Below are 22,350 nucleotides of genomic sequence, written 5' to 3'. Positions count from 1 at the left end.
CAAGGGACGGAAACCATGATGGAGAAACACTGGTCTGGTAGCATCTATTAGAGGGGTAAAAAAACAGATAATGCTTTGATTCCAATGACCCTTCATCAGAATTGTGTAGGAAGTAGTGCACTATTGATAAGGAATCAATTACTGCAAAATGGATGTCTAATATCTTTGAAGGTTCCTTGTCGGAGGCCATAAGGATAGAATTTAAAAACAGAAGGGGAGTCAGGTTTATAAAATCATGAGTGACATAGATAAGGTGAATGACAAGGGTCTTTTCCCTAGGTTGGGGGAGGTCAAAACAAGGGGGCATAATTTTAGGGTGAGAGGAGACAGACTTAAAAGGCACATGAAGGGCAAATTTTCTGACAGTGGTTTGTGTGTGGAATGAACTGCCAGAGAAAATGATGGATGCAGATACAGTTACAACATTTAAAAGACATTTGGATAAGTTCATGAATAAGAAAGGGATAAGGACCAACAGCAGGCACATGGGACGAGTTAAGTTTGGGGAAAATGGTCAGTGTGGACTGGGTGGAGCAAAGGGTCTGCTTCCATGATGTGTGACCTTGAGTCTACCCAAAGATGCTGTCTAATCAGATGGGCAGAACAGAGGCCGATGTGGCTTAATCCTTAAAAATAAAAGTTATGCATTTTGGAAGGACAAACAAGGCAAGGGTGTACATGATGACAGATAGGATCCTGGCCAGTACTAAGGATCAGTGGAACCTTAATGTACATATACATGGATCCTTGAAGGACAGGTAGACAAGGTGGTTAAGAAGGTGAATGGAATACTTGTCTTCATTAGCCAAGGCATTGAACGTAGGCTGGGAGGTTATGCTGGAATTGTAAAAACTGTTAGTTAAACCATAGCTAGAGTACTGTTTTGGTTTTGGTCATCACAGTATAGGAGGGATGCAATACAACCAGAGAGGTTGCAGAAGGGATTCACCAGGCTGCTGTCAAAGCTGGAATGTTTCAGCTGGAAATGAGATTCGATAGGTTGGGTTATTTGCTTTAGAGCAGAAAAGATTGAAGAGAGATCTGATTGTGGTCTACAAAAGTATGAAGGGTATAGATACGGTCAATAGGAACAAACACTTTTCCCTGACGAGATGGGGACATATACTAGGGCCCGTGGAATTGAGGTAAGGAGCAAGAGATTTTGAGGGGAAATAGAACAAAATTTCACTCTGAGAGTGAGTATTTAGAATTCACTGTCTCAAAGGGTGGTAGAAGTGGGAACCATTACAACATCTAAGAACTATTTAGATGAACATTTGAAATGCCATAGAAAACGAGGCTGCCACTGAAACTACAGAAGGAAATTAGAAGAAATGCATGAGAATAATAGGTCCTATTAATTTAAAATTGAGGTGGAGGCGGTAGCATAATGGTAGTGTCACAGAACAAGAAATCCAGGACCACAAGCTAATATACTGAGGATATGAATTCAATTTCCATGGCAAATGGTGAAATATAAATTCAATGGAAAAAAAATCTAGAATTAAATGTTAGCCTAATGACTACCCATTATCAATTGTGGGGGGAAACCAAAAAAAAGCTCTGGTTGATTAATGGCCTTAAGGGAAAGAAATCTGCCATCCCACCTGGTCTGTCTTACATGTGACTGTCTTGTGGTTGACTCTTTACTGCCTTGTGAAATAACCGAGTAAGACCTCCATTCCTGAGAAATTATGGATAGGAGATAAATACTCCCCTAGCCAGCAACGTTCAGTCCCATAAACAAATTAGAAAAAAATTCTGTCTGATGTTCAATGATAATGGGATAATTTAGCCTGATGCATAAATGCAAAAACCTTAATCTTTTCAGCAGGACTGTAAATATTTATGACACTAACCAGAATGATTTTGGTGACGTTCTTCAGCTGGATATTGTTTGTCGGTCACACTAGGAGGGTTTCAAACTAATCTTCCTTGCTGGACAGGAGTCACTTGAGAGAATCTCAAGAGTTTGTCATTTTTATGGATCTATTAAAACTACTTCCATAACATTTCTATTGTATAACAAACAAACTACGGGCAATTTAGCATGGCCAATCCACCTAGCCTGCACATCTTTGGACTGTGGGAGGAAACCGGAGCACCTGGAGAAAACCCACAGAGATACGGGGAGAATGTGCAAACTCCGCACAGACAGTTACCCGAGGCTGGAATCAAACCCGGGTCCCTGGCGCTGTGAGGCTGCAGTGCTAACCACTGAGCTACCGGGCCACCCCATATGCCCATGTATGTGAGGACACTTGTACAAAAAAGTTTGAAAACCACAAGCAAAGGCAGTGGTTAAAAAAAATCATATCTTTTAACCTTTTTAAGTTCCTAATTTCATACATATGTTCACCTTTCTCCCTGTCATGCATTTTGAAATATACTGTTGTGTGAGGAGGTCAATATATTCTAAATCATTGGTGTTGCTTTTCCTGAAATGCGATGATCCAAATTTCATAAATAGCTGGAATGAAACAGAGCCTGAGCTGAAAGAAGTTGTGTGACTGACAGAACTTATTTATAAAGAATGACTTTGATAATTTTAAGTTCAGGTAGGCGTAGTAAAATAGCTTGCTATTTAGTATAAGGCAGTATGAAACTGTATCACTAAGAGAATCATACAGAACAGGGGGCATTCAAACTGAATGTGCCCTTGACTGTTCTTTGAAACAGTAACCAATTAGACACTTGTTCTTTTCTCATTATACTGCACCTTCTCCCCTTTTTGAGCACGTTACACTTCGATGTGTTTCACCATCTCTTAAGATTGTGTATCACCACCTCTAAGACTAGATAACCGTAACTCACTGCTTAAAAGAATTTTCTTCAAACCTTTTTTAGTTCTTCTGGCAATGATTTTAAACTGCTTCCTCTGATTTCCAACCCTCCTGCTTGTGGAAACGATTTCTCATTTATTGTATCAAAATCTCTCAATTTTATGTACTACTAAACCTCCCTTTAACTTTCTGTGCTGTAAGAACAGTCTCTAGCCTTTGCACGTAACTGAAATTGCTCATCCCTGAAACTAGTCCATAAATTTCCTTTGTACTTCTCTAAGGCTTCAAAGCCTTTTCAAAAGTGTGATGCCCACTCTGCAGCCACTTATTCAGTCAGTTTATAAAGGGTTTGATATAATTTACTTGCTTTTGTACTCTATTTCTCTTTCGTGGCTATTCACAATATGTGTTAATGATTTAGATGAGGAAGCTAAACGTAATATCTCAAAAGTTGACATAAAGCTGGGAGGAAAGATGAGCTGTGAAGGGGACACGGAGTTGTCGCATTGTGATTTGGACAGGCTGAGTAAGTGGGAAAATGCATGGCAGATGTAGTATAATGTGGATAAATGCAAGATTATCCACTTTGGTAGCAAAAATCATGGGGGCAGATTATTATTTGAACAGCTGTTAATTCAGTTGGGGGAATGTTCAATAAGACCTGGGGGTCCTCGTGTACCAGTCTTTGAAAGTAAACTTGCAGCTACAGCAGACAGTAAAGAAGGCAACTGTAATTTGGCTTTCATAGCAAGAGGATTCAAGTACAGGATCAATGAAATTTTGCTGCAATGATTATGGGTATTGGTGAAGCCACACCTGTGTGCATTATTTTCAAAATTCAGTTTCCTTATTTGAGAAAGGATATTCATGTCATAGAATGAGTGCAATGAAGGTTTACCAGATTGATTCCTGGGATGATAGGACTGATGTATGAAAGTGACTGAGTTGGTTAAGATTGTATTCACTGCAGTTTAAAAGAATGAGGGGTTCTTATCTAAACCTATAAAATTCTAACAGGACCAGTCCATGAGGGATGTTCCCGATTCTGGAGTCTAGAACCAGGGTTTCTAGTTTAAGGGGTAAACCTTTTAGGACTATTCATACAGCCTATTCACTTTATGCTCATGTACTTAGTTACTTTCCCCCTATCATTATACAGTTTGTTTCAACCACTTCTTTTGGTAGGAAGTTCCAGGTTCTTACCATATTTTCATTCCTATTTTTGATGAAAGATATTCCCATTTTGATATCAATAGGAATTAACTGAGATCCTTTATTTAACCACTCTTGATGTTCTGTGCCAGTTTTCAATCACTGCTGGCAAGATCAGTTGTCTTTGTTTTACTTCTAATTAATATATCTTCACAATTAAGAGAGATTTGTTCACCTAGAGATTGGTGAATTTGTGGAATTCACTACAACAGTAAGTGGTTGAAGTCATAACATTGTGTTTTGCATAAGAAACTAGGTATAGCACTGGTGACTAAAGGGCCAAGGGATATGTGGGAGGGTGGTATTGGGTTATTGAGTTTGATCATTATTGAATGGTGGAGTAGGCTCAAGGAGTCGAATGACCTGCTTCTGCTGATATCTTCTATTTTTCTATCTTTCCTTCTCTCTAAGGATCCATTGTACGTTTTCAAAAGTAGCTTTTTCAATTTGTTTGCAAGATTTGCGCACATGAACACCCACTCAAGGTCTCATTTCAGTACACCTTTTAGAGCAGGGATAAAGGTTGGAGAAGCTGAACAGTTCTAGTTTCTCATTGGAATTGTATAATTAATTCAGTTAAAATATTCTGTTCTTCACTTGACCGCGCATCTCCTAAAGTTATGCATTCTGTGAATAAATTTGATACCTGACATATTTTAAATTACACTTATCTTCTGTATGTCTTCAACATCTTTTCTAATTGTATGCTGACTGCTTTGAAAATGAATTATGTGTTCTTTTGATTTTTGAGTGTTACTCAGTTTTTCCAATTTAAGTCATTTACATTTATGTGTTGTACTACCAAGAATATGTAAATTAAGCATGGGGCAATATCTTACACATTAAGCCAAAGGATTTACAAAAATTGTCATTGAATACAAGATATCTTTAGTTTAAATTTAATCATACTGAAAACTGATTTTTGAGGTACGCATTGTATTGTGTATTTGAAAATGATAGCTTTATAATGCTAAAGCTGAATCTAAAATAAATAGGATCAACAAAACACTTGTGAAAATGTAAACAATAGCTAAATAATTGAATTCTGTGTATAACTTAAAATTCTGTTTTAGGAAAGCTTCAATAATGCTTCATAGTCTCTAAAATATTTTTTGGAGATTATTCATTAAAATAATGAGCCCTGAAAATCATTGCCAACTAATAAGCAAATGACATGATTATATTCAGTTTCATGCAAAGATTACACAAATATTTGATAGTTTAAGATCCATACATTTCCTTTTAATCAACTGGCGTATCAATCTGACCTTGTAGCAAGGATAGGTACAATTGAATCATTCATATATCTCACAATATTATACAGATATATAGCTCAGAAACAGGACGTTCAGCCAACTAGTTCATGCCAATTTTGATGCTCCTCTTAAGCCTCCTGTCAAATTTTCTTGTAAAGTTTACCGATGTCATCACATATTTATTTCTTGCTAATGTGCATAGTTTTCCTTTAGATATTATACAATTTGTTTCAACAACTTTTTTTGGTAGCAAGTTCCAAGTTCTTACCATATTTTCATTCCTACTGTTGGTGAAAGATATTGCTATTTTGATGTCATTACGGATTCGTCAAGGTTACTTTTATCCAACCACTCTTGATGTGCTGTGTCAGTTTTCAGTCACTGCTGGCAAGATCAATTGTCCTTGTTTTACTTTAATTAATATATCTTCACAAATAAATGCTAAGTGTTTTAATTTGAAAGAACTCACAATTTTAATGAGATTTCCTTAGAGTAACAACAAATGAGAGCATGCTAAATTTAATGGGGGTTTTATGCTAACTGTAGTGTTATAAAATGTTTAAAAGGAACTTGAATATTTGATTCCCAGAAGAATATATGCTCACTTGTATACTTGTATCCTGTTTCTCATTAGCTACACCTCTTGTTGCGACCACAAGCTACTGCCGTCTCTGTCATGGAAGGTTTTCCTCTAGGAGTCTACGTAATGTTTTTGCAAAAGTTCCTTTGCTCGAGGCAAATCCAGAGAGGCAGCGCAGAGCACAGCAGACTTTCTGTACTGATTTTCAGAAACTGGTCGGTGTTGTGGTAAGGCAGGATCCGTCTTTGCCGCAGTATATCTGCAGGAAGTGTCATGCTCAGTTTTACAAATGTCGGAGTATCTTGAGAAACTACATTCAAAGAGTGAATAGTTCACCAGTAGCTTCTGTACAACGTGGACAAGAGTCTAGCAGGTATTTCAAGTCTCAGATTGAACGATTATTGTGTGCTCTACTGTCTAATGTTACCAAATTTACTATATTGTTTACTATAAATGCAATAAAACAAAGTCCCTTTTTGTATTCAAAGCATAAATGCAAGATCAAAATTATCCAGGAATATTATTTAGCAACACTAAATCATCTTTTCATCAAGTCTGATGATCTGTAGATGACAAATAAATCTGTCTGGTTTGATATTGTACAATATCTTGGAGAACTATTGAAAAATTGAATCCTTGATGTTATTGTCCTTGCTTATCCACACAAGATATGCTAGCAGCACAACAGTTTGTATTTTCCTTTGCATTGGTTCTTTGAGATAGATTCTGAAGGGAAAGTCATACTTGAACAGCCTTCTCCATGTCCTGGAAGAATCATTATGAATATATGAGTAAGGAGCCAGAGTGGCCTCTTGGCCCCTCAAGTCTACTCCATCTTCCAATAATATCATGAATGATGTGTTCATTCCATCTTCTTATCTACCCCTGATAAGCTTTCATTCCCTAGCATCTAACCTATCTACTTCTGATATCTTCTACCGTCTTAAAAATGTTCAGGTCCCCTGTTTCCACTGCCTGTTGAGGGAGAGAGTTTCAAAGACTCTTATCTCTTTGAGAGAAAAATATTCTCATCTCTGTCTTAAATGAATGATGTTTTATTTTGAAATGCTGACCACTGGTTCTAGATTATTTCAAATAAGAAACATTTTTTCCACAGCAACCCTATAAAGACCCCTTAGAATCTATGCATTACAGTTACATCACCTATTACACTTTTGAGCTCTAGTGGATACAAACATAGCCTGTTCAACCTCTTATAAAACAACTCATCCTTTCCAGGGATAATGGGAACTGCAGATGCTGGAGATTCCAAGATAATAAAATGTGAGGCTGGATGAACACAGCAGGCCAAGCAGCATCTCAGGAGCACAAAAGCTGACGTTTCGGGCCTAGACCCTTCATCAGAGAGGGGGATGGGGGGAGGGAACTGGAATAAATAGGGAGAGAGGGGGAGGCGGACCGAAGATGGAGAGTAAAGAAGATAGGTGGAGAAGGTGTGGGTGGGGAGGTAGGGAGGGGATAGGTCAGTCCAGGGAAGACGGACAGGTCAAGGAGGTGGGATGAGGTTAGTAGGTAGCTGGGGGTGCGGCTTGGGGTGGGAGGAAGGGATGGGTGAGAGGAAGAACCGGTTAGGGAGGCAGAGACAGGTTGGACTGGTTTTGGGATGCAGTGGGTGGGGGGGAAGAGCTGGGCTGGTTGTGTGGTGCAGTGGGGGGAGGGGATGAACTGGGCTGGTTTAGGGATGCAGTGGGGGAAGGGGAGATTTTGAAACTGGTGAAGTCCACATTCATCCTTTCCAGGTATTATTCTGTTAAACTGCTTCCAATGCATTTATGTGCTTCTTTAAATAAAATGACTAATACTACCACAATGCTCTATATTGCGGAAATGTACCTCCTAGCTTTAGTATTCAATTTCTCATGCAGCAAATGATAAAATTCTATTAGCTTTTGTAATTACTTGCTGCACCTGCATACTAATTGTGTGCTGTATATGCACTTTGACATCCAGGTCCCTCTGCAATCTCTCACCATGTAAATATTTTGCTTCCTTTTTATTCTTCCCACTGAAATGGACAGTTTCACATGTTTCCTTATTACACACCATTTGCTAAGTTTGTTCACCAAGCCTACTTATATCCTTTTATAGCCTCCCCACGTTCTCTTCCCAACTTACTTTCCCATGTATTGTTGTATCATCAAATTTAGAAACTGTACCTTCAGTTCTATTACCTCAGTCATTAGTGTAAATTGTGAAAAGTTGAACTGCAGCAGTGATCCCTGTGGCACATCACTGATTACATTATGTGTCATTTCTCTGTTCCCTGTTAGTTAGCCGATATTCTATCCATGCCAATATGTTACATAAGTGAGCTGTAAAAAGCCATAGAACATAGTGTGGCTAGACTTCCAAAGTGCAAAAGTTTACTAATTAATTTTAGAATTTGATTTAAAAACAAACCTTTAAGAACTGCCTCGAGCAATTGGCCACAAGGAGAATGAGAGTTATTTAGAGTAGGGATTCTCCAGGGATTCGCACAGGAAGCATTTTTTTCTAATTTCAGCCCGATTCAGTAGTAGTAATCTTGCCACTGTGCCTAGGCTAGCAGGCTCACAGAAACTGGCATATAATCTCAGTTGACGCTTCAGTGCAGTACTGAGAGAATGCTGCACAGGTGTGAGCACCATCTTTCAGTTATGTTAACCCATTGCTCCATCTAAAATGGATGTAAATGATTCCATGACCTGAATTAAAGAGATCGAGAGTTCTCTTGGTGCTTTTCATGACCTTGGCATGTTCCATAGCATTTTACAACCAACAAAATATTTTTGAACTGTTACAATGCAGGGCAACTTAGAAACTAATTTGTGCTTAATGCAGTTGTTCAAGCAGCTAAGAATTAAATGCTCAACTAGTTGTTTTAATAGTTGACAGACAAGTGTTGGTCCAGACAGTGAGTTGAACACGTGAATATTGCTATGGAATCTTTTCTATTTGCCTGAAACAGTGTATAGAACCTCAGTTTGATATCATTATGCTCAATTGTATTTTGCGATTCTGATGGTTGATGATAACAGTAAAACATGTCCCTCCTCGTCTGAATTATGATGTAATTGGCGGGTCTGTCCTGTCATCATGTCGTACAATTGACTCCCTGATCTCCAATACATTGAATTCAAAATCCTTATCCTCAGTTATAAAATCCTTTGTTGTTTTGCCTCAATCTGTGTCAACAACATTCTCCACCCTCTGTTTTACATGTGACCCCCTTTGTGTATTCTTTTTTCTTTTTATATCACTCTATCCCCAGATCATTCATTTCACCATCAGCACTGATTCTCTTTCTTTTTCAAATTTTACCTCAAAACTAGTTTTTCAATTAAACTTTTGTTTCCCTTCTGTGAAACAGCTTGAAATGGTATCTTTGTTAATAGCATTCTGTAAATGCAAGTTGTTATTTAGATTATATTTAGATTGCAGTAAAATGGACAAATATAACATTATATTGCAGCATAATGTCGCCAACGGAAAGTATTTCTTACCCCCCAACCTTGAATGTACAGTACCAAGTTATAATGTTTACACTAGGTAGCCAGTTATCCTCCAGCAATTGTGGGGCTATTCATTTTGCAGACTGAACTGGGGTTTGCCATGACAGTTGAACTGCAAACTATGGCAGAGTGGTAGAGGAACGTCTATCTGTGATGTAAACAGGTATTCCTATTCTGCAAGCTAGTTTTTCTATATCTTTCAATTTTACAGGAGTAATATCTGTTGTTTCAATCTCAATTGGATATAATGCTTCTGTTTTATTTTATCGTTGTAGATGTGCTGCAACCACAAAGTTATCATCAATGCAGTCACTTTCGCAATCACCGTTAGACAGTTCTATCTCTGGTGAGTGAATCATGGTATCAACTCTAATTCAGCTTACTGGATGTAAAACTATTTACATTTGAACAACAACAGCTTGCATTTATAAAGAGCTAGCAAGAACTGCAGATGCTGGAGTTAAAGATAACACAGTGTGGGGCTGGAGGAACACAGGCAGCATCAGAGGAGCAGGAAAGTTGACGTTTCAGGTTGGGACCCTTCTTCAGAAATCATTCATTTAAAAAAAGACTCTTTACAGTGCAATGTCCCAACATCCCTAGGCACCATTAAGTATCAAACGTCCATCAGCCTCAAAATTGAAAGTATCAAGTCAGTCAGCATTTATTGTCTTTTAGTGCAAGATTCCAAATATCTTGATTTTTAAACAGTGATTTCACATTTAATTCTTGAATGGCGTAACATTAAATTTAAAGTTATACAATGTGGTTCTGTATTTCCCCAACTAAAAGATATAGGTTCTCTGTAGCTACCCGATTGAAATTTGAATAAGTTATACTTGTGATTCTGTCTTGCAAGTGTTGGAAAATGCATTTCCAAATGATAAAACTACTTGTACGTTTATTATATTACTATATTACTCGGGGCAAGAATTCTTAAATAGTTGAATGTTTCTTCACAATTTGCGCCATCACTGTCTCCATCCCTTCCCCTCCCCAACCAGGCTTGAAAAAGCATTTGCTATGGTTCTCCCCAGCTTTTCTTGAATGTTAACATGATTACAGAGATGTTCTGGATTTTTCCGTTTTTTAATTAATGTTTCAAACATCCCACAAGCTACATTTGAGGCTTTTAGCAAAAATAAATAATTTCCTGTCATTTTTAATCAAGAGATGATATTGTCTTCTCTTTCAATCCTTGTTCCCACCGCTAGATGTACTCAGAATTAATTTATGTAAACAACTTAGGGCAGACTGCAAATAAAAGTAAGATTCTGTGGATGCTGGAAATAATCAAATAAAACAAAAACTGCTAGAAACAGTCAGCTTAGCTGGCATCTTTAGAGACAGTAAGAGACATTTTGTGTCTCTGGTTGTTAGGATGTGAAAAAAAATGATTGCAACTTGTAAGGCAAAGTGCCAGCCTGGCTGATGGAAATAAAGTTAAACAGTTACTGCCTGCCAAGGTCGCAGGAATTGATTTACTTATACTAAGGATTTCTAGCGCAGGGTAGGCTCAGAGAAACATGGATAATTTTGCATAGGTTATCAACTTATTGCACCCCAAGGACTGCAGCAGTTCAGGACTACAGCCAAGGATTTGTCAGATTTCAGTTCTAATAATTTTCTTGGCAACTTTTCTCTAGTGATTGTAATTGTTTTAAATTCCTCTTTTTGATATTCTGATACACAGTTTTTTCTGACATGTTATTTATGTCATGTATGGGTGAAGACAGACTAAAAATATCTCAGAGACAAACAGCATAGAAACAGGCCCTTTGATCCACCATGTCTATGCTAACCAGCAAACACCAAACTACACTAATCTCATTCATCTGCACTTGGTCCATAGCTTCCTATGCTCTAGCGATACAAGTACACATCCATATGTTCCTTAAATATTCAAGAGTACCTGCCTCCTCCAGCCTCTCAGGCAGCATATTTCTACCACTCTGGATGAAACAGAATTTTTCACAGAATTCCTCTAAACACTTGTACCTCACCTTTAACATATACCTTCTGAGAACTGTGTGTTGTGGGAAAGAGATTCCCACGATCTACTGTGTTTATGCCTCTGATAATTTTGTATACCTTAATCAGATCTCCCTCAGCCTCCTCTGCTCCAAGGAAAACAAACCCAGCTTATCCAGTCAGTCCTCATAACTGAGACTTTTCAGCCCGGGCAACATTCTGGTGAATATCCTTTGCTCCCTCTCCAGTGCAATCTCATCCTTGCAATATTGTGGTTACCAGAACTGCACATCCTTCGTCAGTATTAGAACTGTGGACTAACCAGTGATTTAGTATCAGAGATAATGGGAACTGCAGATGCTGGAGAATTCCAAGATAATAAAATGTGAGGCTGGATGAACACAGCAGGCCAAGCAGCATCTCAGGAGCACAAGATGCTGCTTGGCCTGCTGTGTTCATCCAGCCTCACATTTTATTAACCAGTGATTTAACCTTGTAACAAGACTTCCTTGCTCATATATTTTACATCCAAGTTAATGAAGGCAAGCATCCAATGTGCCACCTTCAGCCCCCCTCATTTACCTGTGTTGACACCTTCAGGGATCTATGGACTTGTACACCAAGGTCCTTTTGTTCCTCAGTACTCCCTAGGGGCCTTCCATTCATTATGTATATTCTCTCTTTATTAGACCTCCCAAAATACATCACCTCGCATTTATCGGGATTAAATTCCGTCTGCCAAGCCCTGCTCACTTTACCAGGTGATCAGTATGGGCTTGTAGCCTGAGGCCATCCTCCTCACCGTCAACAATGCTATCAATTTTCATGTCATCTGCAAACTTAGTAATCAAACCTTCCACGGTCACATTCAAGTCGTTAATGAACACAACATAAAGGTTCCCAACACTGATCGCTGTGGTACACTGCTGGTCATAGGCTTCCAATTACTCGATCTGTTCAAATTCATATGCTATTTTCCTATTTTGCAGGTTTAATTTCCCCACACTGATTCTCTAGAAAATCGACACAAATCTTGTTTACTCTTTCCCTTTTTATGTATTTGGAGAAACTTTTGCTGTCTTTTTATTTTCCTAGCTGTCTTCTCCCTTACTAATACTTTATTCATACTTAGTGCTGTTCTTAAATTTTGTCCAATCTTCTGACCAGCCTCTCGTTTTTGTGGAACTTTATGCCTTTTCTTTCAGTTTGAAACTATGGCTAGTCCTTCACTTGGAATAATTCTTTCCCAATAGAATGTAACTTTTCTGAGTATTCTGACAGATCTCCTGAATATCATCTTCAATAACTCTACTGACCTCTCCCTTAACTTAGTGTCCCACTTCATTTTAGCTCAGCTTTCATTCCCTTATAACTGCCTTGTTTAAGTATAAACCACTAATCTTAGAAACATTCCTCTCCTTCAAACTGAATGTTAAATTAAATCATGTTATGATCACTGCTATCTGAGGGGAGCTTTTACAATGAGGTAATTAATTAACCTTGCAATAACTAATACACATTGAGAATGAAATCTGAATGAATTGTAATTTTCTTATACTTCCTGACATCTTCATCTTACGGAGGAATATCCATTTTGTTTGTTCAATTAGATTGATGTTTGAACATTTAGTTCGATGTACCATGATTATTAAAGATAGTGCATTGAAATCTGTTCCTAGTTTCATTCTGTTGTAAATTGTCTTACCATTTCTTTTATTTTTAGATTATTTTAAATGGATGCTAAATGATGGTGTAGTAAATGCAAGCCCACAATGTTTGCAAGTTTTGGTCACTTGGGCTCACCGACATGGCAGCAGCTGTGGGTCCCTACCAAATGTACAGAGTGTCTTATCTGCCGAATATCGTGGAGTAGTTGGAGCAGTATGGGGGTGTCCAGAAGGACACAGTTACATCTTGGATGTGCATTCAAATCAGAACGTTGCACTGAATGAGATGCCATGCCCACACATCAAGACTAATGATTCAGCGATAAAGAAAATCGTAGGAAACGTATTATCTATCCCACCTCAAAATGGAACAGGTGCTGAAAATGGTGAGAGTGGTCCAATCTGTAAACTTCAGCCAGTTCCAGTATCACTGTGGTCATCTGACTCTCAGCCTTGTACATACAGTGGAGTAACTTCACAGCCAGTAGATGTGGATAATTCAGAATATCTGCTAAGCAAAGATATGTTTTTGCATATAGATCCTGACAGTACTGAGTGCTGTTGGGAAAAGGCTCAGTTACAGGATGCTATGCATGTATTAAATTCAAAAGGTGAGATGCATGTTATAATGTCAGTTTTGTAATTGTATAAATGGGGCACTGTACAATTGAAGCTGAATTTTTGTAATGCAGTAGTGGGTGTCGTCAGAGGTGGAAAACTTAAAGACCCTCATTCTTAGGTAATAGTTCTTTGCAGGTGTTGGGACTGCTGCAGTATTGAGATCCTGCTTTTCGGGTAAGATGGATTCTAGCTATTTTGAAGAGAGGGCAAATCAATAGTGTTGTGATCGTTCAGCTTTATTATTAAACTGGAAATGTCGCTTCCTATTGTCAGAAATGTGGTCATTCAATATAGAGTTCCAGTAATTCATTGGAAAATGCAAACTTAATACATCTCATGTCTTGTGAATTTTAAACTTATTGGAGCCCTATTTAAAAAAAAACATAAAAATAGTTTCTCTTATTAATAATGTGATATCTGTGACAGAGTCTGTTTTAGGATAACTAAGAAATGAGAAGTGATTGTTGTGTGCCAGGAACAAAAATACTACTAAAATGCTGTAAAACTGAGGTGGTAGGGTCTACAATACCGGCCAAAGTTAGTGAACTGTTAAAAGGAGAAGTATAAGTAGGGAGAGTCAGTATGGATTTCTAAAACGCTGGCTGTATTAGACTAATCCGGGAAAGAGAAGCTTCACTTATGAGGATAAGTTGAAGAAGTTTGGACTGTTCTCCTTGGAGAAAAGTAAGCTGAGACAGAGGTTTTCAAAATTGTGAGAGGGCTGGACCAGAGTGTTTAGAGAGAAGCTTTCTCCTGCTCATAAGAGAGAAAGAGTTAGAGGATTTAGATTTAAAGTGATTTGCAAAAGAAGCAAGAGTGATGTGAGGGGAAAAAAGAACTACAAGCAGCGAATAGTTAAGGTATAGAATGCACTGCCTGGAAATGTGGTGGAGGCAGGTTCAGTTGAAGCATTCAAGAGCACATAGGGCACATTTGGATAGAAGTGATGTGCAGGGAAATGGGGAAAAGGCACACGTTTGGCAGGTGTGATGTAATGAGGAATTTGGCGAATGGAATTATTTTCTTTAAATTCTGTGACATTGTTAGTCTTTTCCAAACATTTGTGCCAAGAAGTGAATTGTCTCAAGAATAGCTTTAAGTATAACTATTTGAGAGATTTCCTTCCTTCCTTCATTGCATTTAAGAAACTAATTTTAAAATTAAAGTTTTTGTCATCAGGTACTACAGTTTTAGTGAACGTTGTAGCCTAGGAAAAAGACATCTCCCTGCCTTAAATATGAACAGGATCCAAGGCTACAAGCTGGCTGCTGTGGTTTTAAGATATCACTAAAAGAGGGAAAGTATTACTATGTTTAGGTTATTATGATTAAAGAGAGTGGATATATAACCTTATTGTTAACAAATACATGATTGTTTCTTCATGACCAGATCCATAATGGGAAAATAGTTTGTGCTGATTTAATTCTGTTCTGTGGTCATTGACTACCCATCCTGTCACTTTTTTTCACTTTTCGTATAGTAGATCAAATTGACTGCAACAAAGCTTCGTGTTCTATAAAGGATGATGTTGCAGATGGATTAGAATCTAGTGACCTCTCTGAAAGGTAGGCCTTCATTACAGTTAGTGCTGTAGTATTTATGGCAGATCAATGCTTAATTGAAATATTTCAGGCAGGACCCCAGAATTAACTTTGTGATTTGATGCAATTAGGTTGTATGGCTCAATCTCCAGAAAGTGATTTCGTATGGCTGTTTATTTGAAGTCTAGACAATTTTAGAATGATATGATTTTATTTAAACTTTTAAAATTAATTGTAAACTTTTCTACTTAAGGCAAATAATAGCTGAAATGTTTTATGACTTGATTTAAACCTCTTAAGTTACATGGCCCAAATAACATATCTATATTACCTCAATGTAGTGAATTCATAATAGTAGTGACGCTATGATAGGTGAAATTATTGTACGTTTGAATTGAAGTAATAAGAAAGTTATGTTGGATGTTTTAATGTCATTTTTTTCTCATTTTATGTCCTCAGACTTTTGGTTTACATTGCACTCTTCCTGTTCCTCTGACTTGGAAACTCTCAAACAGCTGTACTTTAAAAATCTGTTTGTTGTTCTCTCTGCCCTCCCCAGTGCTCATTATTGCTATTTTCTTTTATTCCTGAATTTAATAGTTACATGTTCAGTATTGCTGAGCTTGGACTGATGAGGACAGATGCAGGAGTACCAGTGTTCAAAGGGAGCAACAGTTTCTACTGCAGGAGAAAAGGTTGCTGACTGGTGCCAAGTGGATTTTGGTTGAGGCACTGGCATGGAGACAACTGTCCCGTTCTTTTGTTTAATTCAAAAAAGAGAAAATACATCATGTTCTTTCAGCCTTCAGAGGATAGTTCCCCACTTATTGACATGCAGCTTCTGTGAAGTTTTGGTGAGCCTAGTTGTGAGCTCAATTATTTATCTTTAATTTGCTGTTAGTGTGATTTTTGACCCACTTGGGGTTGTTCCGCAAGTGTTTTTCAATTGTGAAATTGTATCTAATGTTAGTCACTATAGTGTGAGTTATGTAAGTACCGGGTGGTTTAATACAGTTTCTATTTTGCCTACTTTGAACAGCTGAAGGAACTTATCATTTGATGCATCTGGCAGTCAAAGGGATGTATGGCATTCATACTTGACAACACACCAGGGCTGACATTTGTATGCTATATTATTCATTTACGTGAAAAAGAGAAAGTCTTTTTGACTTGACAGCAACAAAGTATCTTGTTAGAGGAAAATAGCCACATTTGTATTGCTACTGCATGGTGGCAGTGTGCAATGGATGGCTTCGCCTGTTGATCAAAGTTTTGAGATATTATACCCTTTCGTGGTAATTTGAGATAATTTGCTCTATTTCAACATCAGGCTTGCACAGTGAATCTTTGCTTGGGTTTGTTGTATGACTCGTGCTTGCTAGAACCTACATATATTGATTTGCAGGAAACAAAATAACATGTCTAGGCATTGGAGCTTTTTGAATCAAACAATGGGGACAGTAGCTCCTTGCTACGTAATCCATGGCCAGTCTGAGTCAACTTGCCAACCAGTCAGCATCAGTTTCTCAGTACTAATTGTTGTCCTGTTTGAAATGTAACAATTGTATGACTGTTGATGTGTGTGAAATTAAATGCTTCACCAGCTTGTCTCTTATTATTTCTTCAAAACTCAAGTTCTGTTCTACCAAGCAACAAATTCAACTTCCCTGTTCTGAGAGCCAATAAATTGAGCAGTGATTAGAAGTTCTAGTCTTAAGGCTGTTTTAACATACAGGTTCTCATTTGGGCGCTTAGGAGAAACAGCATCTAGAAGTAAGGTCACCCATTGAACGTTAAGAGGAACATGAGGGGATATGAGGAAATGCAAGATGCCATTCTTCTACAACAGCAACAAAAACAAAGTTGCTGGAAAAGCTCAGCAGGTCTGGCAGCATCTGTGAAGGAGAATGTTAACAGAGTTAATGTTTCAGGTCTGGTGATCTTTCCTCAGTTCTGAGGAAGGGTGACCGGACCGGAAACATTAACTGTTTTCTCCTTTGTGGATGCTGCCAGACCTGCTGGGTTTTTCCAGCAACTTTGTTTTTTTTCCTGATTTACAGCATCTGCAGTTCTTCTGGTTTTTATACCATTCTTCTATTTCCTTATACTGTCAGCTGTATTATTTTAAGGGTGCTAATGAATCTTATTTGTTCTATCTTTATAGGTACTTGTCAAGTGAAGATGATGGGGAAGAAAAAATTAAGAATGGCTCTTCAGATGAGTCTTTCCAGCCATATTGGGAGAAGAAGTGAGTCTTAATGAATGTTGCACTTTTTTTCTTTTAATGGAACAAGCTGGTTTTAATTTCAACATAGGAGCTTCATTTCACTGTTGATTGTTGTAATCCTACTTGATTAGAACTGGTCATTTGGGATAAATTGTTTTTACCAGTACCCTCACTGAGCATTCCTATAGATTTGTTACAGATATCAACTGAACCATCTGTTTTATTTGGTTCATTGTAAAAAGACTGTATTTGTCATTTTTGTTTACATTTGATTTTGTCCAAAAAGCTGAGCTGAGAACTTCAGTTCATTCACATTAAAATGTTCACAGACTGCTTATAAATAATGATTTGTTTGGCATATTGTCAGAAGAATTATAATATTAGTGATTCTACCATGAAAAATACAAAAGAAAAGCCATTTATTCAAATATAAACTCTATCAAAAGTACAACCTCAGTTTCTAGTTTATTGTTGTATAAACTGCATTTTGTAATTTGTTGAAGTTTACATTATAACGAAATTATATCTTTATAACTTTGTTAAGAGTGTTTGATTTTTATGTTCTGCTGTCTTAAAAGTAAAGGAATGTTTTAAAATTGGATAAGGTCAGTAGGCTTAACTGGACTTTTTTTTTGCTGTCCTGGAACAAGAGAGAGATTTCTCCTGAAGCGGACAGATGAGGTTATTATTACATATGAGTCTTTGTAAGAAACTGAATTTAGCAATAATATCTGTTGGGCTTAAGATAGCTGGAAAAACAATCCATTCCTGCAGTGGAATTTTTATTAAGTTTTGCTACAGATGGTATAAACCGAATATCATCATCACAAAGCTTAATACATGTGGCTGAGCCATATTACCTTTGGTATAGAAATTGAAGGTAATGTCATAGATAGAGCTTGCTAACAGTTAAAGATTACATTTTCTCATTTGCTGCGGATTATTTTGCAGCAGCCAGTATTCTTGGGTACAGTGATCCGTATTATACTCAGAGTCAAAGACTTTTTTTAATTTAAACGTGTTTAGCCAGTTTCCTATCTGTAATACAAAGAAGGTACACACATAACTGGTTACAAATGTGAGCTTTTTGGTTAACTTACAAACTTTACAGGCTTGGTTTAGTTTTACATTTTCCAAACTGTCAGTGAATTAGATTATATTTCCCTTTTCAGTAAATTATCAGCTACGAAATGTGATAAAGAAGTGAAGAAAACTCCAGGACAGAGGCGTATGCGAAAATCAAAGTCAAACTGTGAAAGGTACTCAGTAATTCTTCTGGAGAGTAAAAATAGTTAAATAATGTTCTGTTTCACTGTAAACATGTGTTTTTTAAAAGTATTAGAAGCAGCAATCTTCAGAATTATTATGGAGCTAAGAAGACCAGTTGGCCCACTTTGTCCACACCAATTGTCCATGTGCACGTTACTACTCAGTGCCATTCTCCAGATATTTCCCTTCAGTATTTCTTCAAATAATTGTCTAATGCCTTCTTATATGCCTTAATTAAACCTACCCTTGCTGTACTTCCAGGCAGCGTGTACCAGACCCTAACTATTTGCTATGTGAAACAGAATCTTTTGGCACAGAAAGTCAGTTATATAATTTGGATGGTCTCTGGTTGGATTAGGCAAGAAATTGATTGGTTTCAATAAATTTATAATGTTAATTATTATTACTTCTAAGGTTGTAACTTATTTTAATCTGTTAGATTAACAACAATTGTAAAAGATATATTGAGGTTGCTCAATGTTGAGTCATTTACTTTGAAGATAATCATTTTTGGTATCTAGTTTTCTGGTTTTTGGGTACCAAAACAAGCATGATGCATTAAAGGAAGAAGTAAGTTAAATCAAGAAGGGCCTGAAAGGTTTCCTACACATTCATATGGCTGCATTATAAATTACTAGTTAATACTTTCACAATTATTCCAATATGCTGCAAGAAATACAACTTCTGAGTTAAATATGTGGGGAAAGTCCCCAAGTCAGTTCCGACTGATCTGGTTGGTAATTTGTTTGAAATGTAAGAACCCTGGTGTGTTTCATGTTAACTCACTTAAATTTCATTTTGAAACTGTTAATGGTGTCTATTTAGCATTGCTGGTTTTATTTTTTACGTAATTTGCCACAGAGTTACTCATCTGTACTCTTCCCATGCACATGACCTTTGCCATAGTGATGCTTTCCTGTTGTCATTCACTCTTAATCCCCCTCTGATGCTGTCACACTTGTATCCCACCCTAGATTCCCCTATCCCTATCTTCCGCACTGTTCTTACCAGAGTCCCCAGCGTCTGTTCTTAAGCTGCTGTTCTGGGTCCTAGCATCTGGCTGTTGTTCTGAAGTCACACTGAACTCCTCTCCTCCGTCCAGTAGAAGTTGATTGGTGCAAACCGTACAGGGATTTCAGCAATTAGCTGCACCCACCAACTTCAGCAGTTGGATCAACCGGTATTTGGAGCCTAGTTAATCAAAAGTAGCATACTGGAGGTGAATATAATTTTTACAAACACTTTATTGTATTTGAATAATATATTTATTTAATTTTACTGATGTTTTTGTTATTTTAGCTTGTAATGCACAGTGCTGCAGATGTATGGTACAAGAATTCAGCTTATACATTGGTTTCTCTGGACGAGAACTATCCAAAGGAACCTAACCATGGCTTTAACGTTGATTTTAATGGGTGCCTAGGAACGCAGCCAAAACTTTGACAGAGTTTCCCATATGGTTACAGGATACTGAATCTGTGTAACCTTGTGGCATTTATTTGGTATTTTTCAGAGAAGATTTTCCCACCATGCACCGATGTCAGTACAAGGGTTGTTGTGCAGTATATAGAGGAGCTGATGGATTGAAGGTAAAGTTACGCTCAGGACATTATCCTCAAGACTAATTGGTCAATCACAAAATTTAAAATTTTAGGCTTTTTAAGTATCAGCTTAACTCAACTACCTCTTGATTTTAGGACTAAGATCTTGTATCCTATGCTATGTTTAATGAAAAACACTTTTTTTTTAGTTGTAAAGTTCACAGTGACAAAAGTAGCATAATTCTGCTTATCTTTTGAGAAATCAACATCAGTAGTATGTGAAGTTCTGCACACTCAGTTACAGTATCATAGAACATAGAACATTACAGCACAGTACAGGCCCTTCGGCCCTCGATCTCGAGCCCATCTAACCTACACTATTCCATGTACGTCCATATGCTTATCCATTGACGACTTAAATGTACCTAGAGTTGGTGAATCTACTACCGTTGCAGGCAAAGCGTTCCATTCCCTTACTACTCTCTGAGTAAAGATCAAGTCTCAGAGTAATGGTGCTGTGTGTTTGGGTACTATATATACTAAATATAAGTTGTACAGATTTTAAGGAGAGTTCATCGTGCTGTTTTGCTGCTAGCTGATGTTGGTGTACTCTGATGGATAGTTTCCTTCCGTCTGTCTGATCATCAGCGAACAACAGAATGGCTCCTGTACATCTGTACATTCAAACAATGAAGGCCATCAGTTTAGCTGGGACAAAGTAACCATTGTAGCCCAAGTCAAACATAGACACACACGGGAATTCCTAGAGGCGTGGTTGTCCACCTATAATGCAATCAACAAACATATAGAATTGGACCCCATATATAAACCCATACAGATCAAAACCAGAAATGACAGTACTCACCATAACGGATCACAGTATAAATTCCAAGTGGACTAGAATAACACCGCTTCATCAGAGGCTCCACTGATGATGTTACCTAGCATGGTGATGAAACGTCTGAACAAAAAGAAGTCAGTTTGGCGAGCAAGTCAACAACCTCATCCTCAACCCAGTTTTTAGTTGACTACAGATGATGGGTCCTTCCTTTGGAATTTTCTCTTGCAGGAATGTATCTATTCTGTGTTCTGAAATATTACCTTGAATGTCTGTCCCTGCATCTCTACTGATCTATTCCTTAACATATTTTGCCAGTGCACTTGCTCAACTTGCTTGCCGTCATAATTGACGTATTTAGGTAAAAAACTAGTCCTGGACCCATTCTTTTTCCCTCAAACTGTATTTAAAATTCAAATGTAGTTATTATATTTGCTGCCATCTAGGGGTTCTTTCAGCTTGAGATCATTAACTAATTCTAACTCATTGCATAGTACCAGATCTAGCATAGTCTCTGAAACATGCTGTTCTATGGATTTAATCCAAAAAAAAATTATGTGAATTCCTCATCTAGGCCACCTTTACCCATTTGATTTTCCGACTATATATGTAGATTAAAATCCTGTATGATTATCATTGCTCTTTTCTGACAAGCCCCTATTTTTTCTTTCTTTATAGTGCATATTACCCTGTGGCTGCTGTTAATTTATATCATTCTCGCAAGCAATCTTTTTGCATTTATAATTTCTCATTTGGACCCAAATCACTTCTACATTCTAGTTTACTGAACCTCAGTCATCCCCCTACATTATGTAAACATCACCACTAACTTACAGACCTACTCTTCCACCTTTTCCTTGCTGCGTATCCATGGAGAATGTCATGCACCCTTCAGTATTCAGGTTCCAGTCTATGTTGTTCTGCAACCCCACTGCCATGTCTTTGTAATGGCAGTCAGGTTTTGGTGTTTTATTAGCTCATCTGTTTGTTTCAAGTGCTACGTGCATTCGAGTGGAGCCTCTAGTTTTGTTATTTTATGATTTTTGTAACTAGCCTAATCAGTAAACTGTTTTAATATTAGAAACATATGAAAGAACGCCATGAAGAGGTGCGTGAGCGACCCTGTCCTCACCCAGGATGTAACAAAGTGTTTATGATTGATCGCTATCTGCAGCGCCATGTGAAACTTGTTCACACAGGTAAGTATGTAACCCATCAATAGTAGTATAACATAAGCTTTTCATTTATATTGTCACCGTGTGTCATTTCATCTCTGTTCCTTCACAACCATGTTCAGTGATCTTATGGGTATTCGAGGAAAGTCGAATATTC

General features: G+C 37.6%; 1 protein-coding gene across 2 annotated transcripts in view; it reads left to right on the top strand.

Moving 5' to 3' along the window:
* The window catches only part of znf276 (zinc finger protein 276), a 31,325-nt gene that overhangs the window by 2,406 nt on the left and 6,569 nt on the right, over window positions 1-22,350 (top strand). Inside the window, exons 2-9 of one of the 2 annotated variants that reach the window (XM_048547007.2) lie at window positions 5,886-6,204; window positions 9,619-9,689; window positions 13,038-13,592; window positions 15,086-15,167; window positions 17,308-17,391; window positions 18,543-18,629; window positions 20,153-20,228; window positions 22,100-22,217. In XM_048547007.2, the coding sequence (XP_048402964.1) occupies window positions 5,886-6,204; window positions 9,619-9,689; window positions 13,038-13,592; window positions 15,086-15,167; window positions 17,308-17,391; window positions 18,543-18,629; window positions 20,153-20,228; window positions 22,100-22,217 (1,392 nt within the window). Of the gene's footprint in view, window positions 1-5,885; window positions 6,205-9,618; window positions 9,690-13,037; window positions 13,593-15,082; window positions 15,168-17,307; window positions 17,392-18,542; window positions 18,630-20,152; window positions 20,229-22,099; window positions 22,218-22,350 lie in introns of both variants that reach the window. The other variant, XM_048547006.2, reaches the window with a different exon arrangement.

This window comes from Stegostoma tigrinum, chromosome 16 (assembly GCF_030684315.1).
Source record: "Stegostoma tigrinum isolate sSteTig4 chromosome 16, sSteTig4.hap1, whole genome shotgun sequence".
In the NCBI taxonomy this organism is placed as follows: Eukaryota; Metazoa; Chordata; class Chondrichthyes; order Orectolobiformes; family Stegostomatidae; genus Stegostoma; species Stegostoma tigrinum.
The sequence above is the reverse complement of the archived record's forward strand: the minus strand, read 5'-3'. Positions and strand labels throughout refer to the sequence as shown.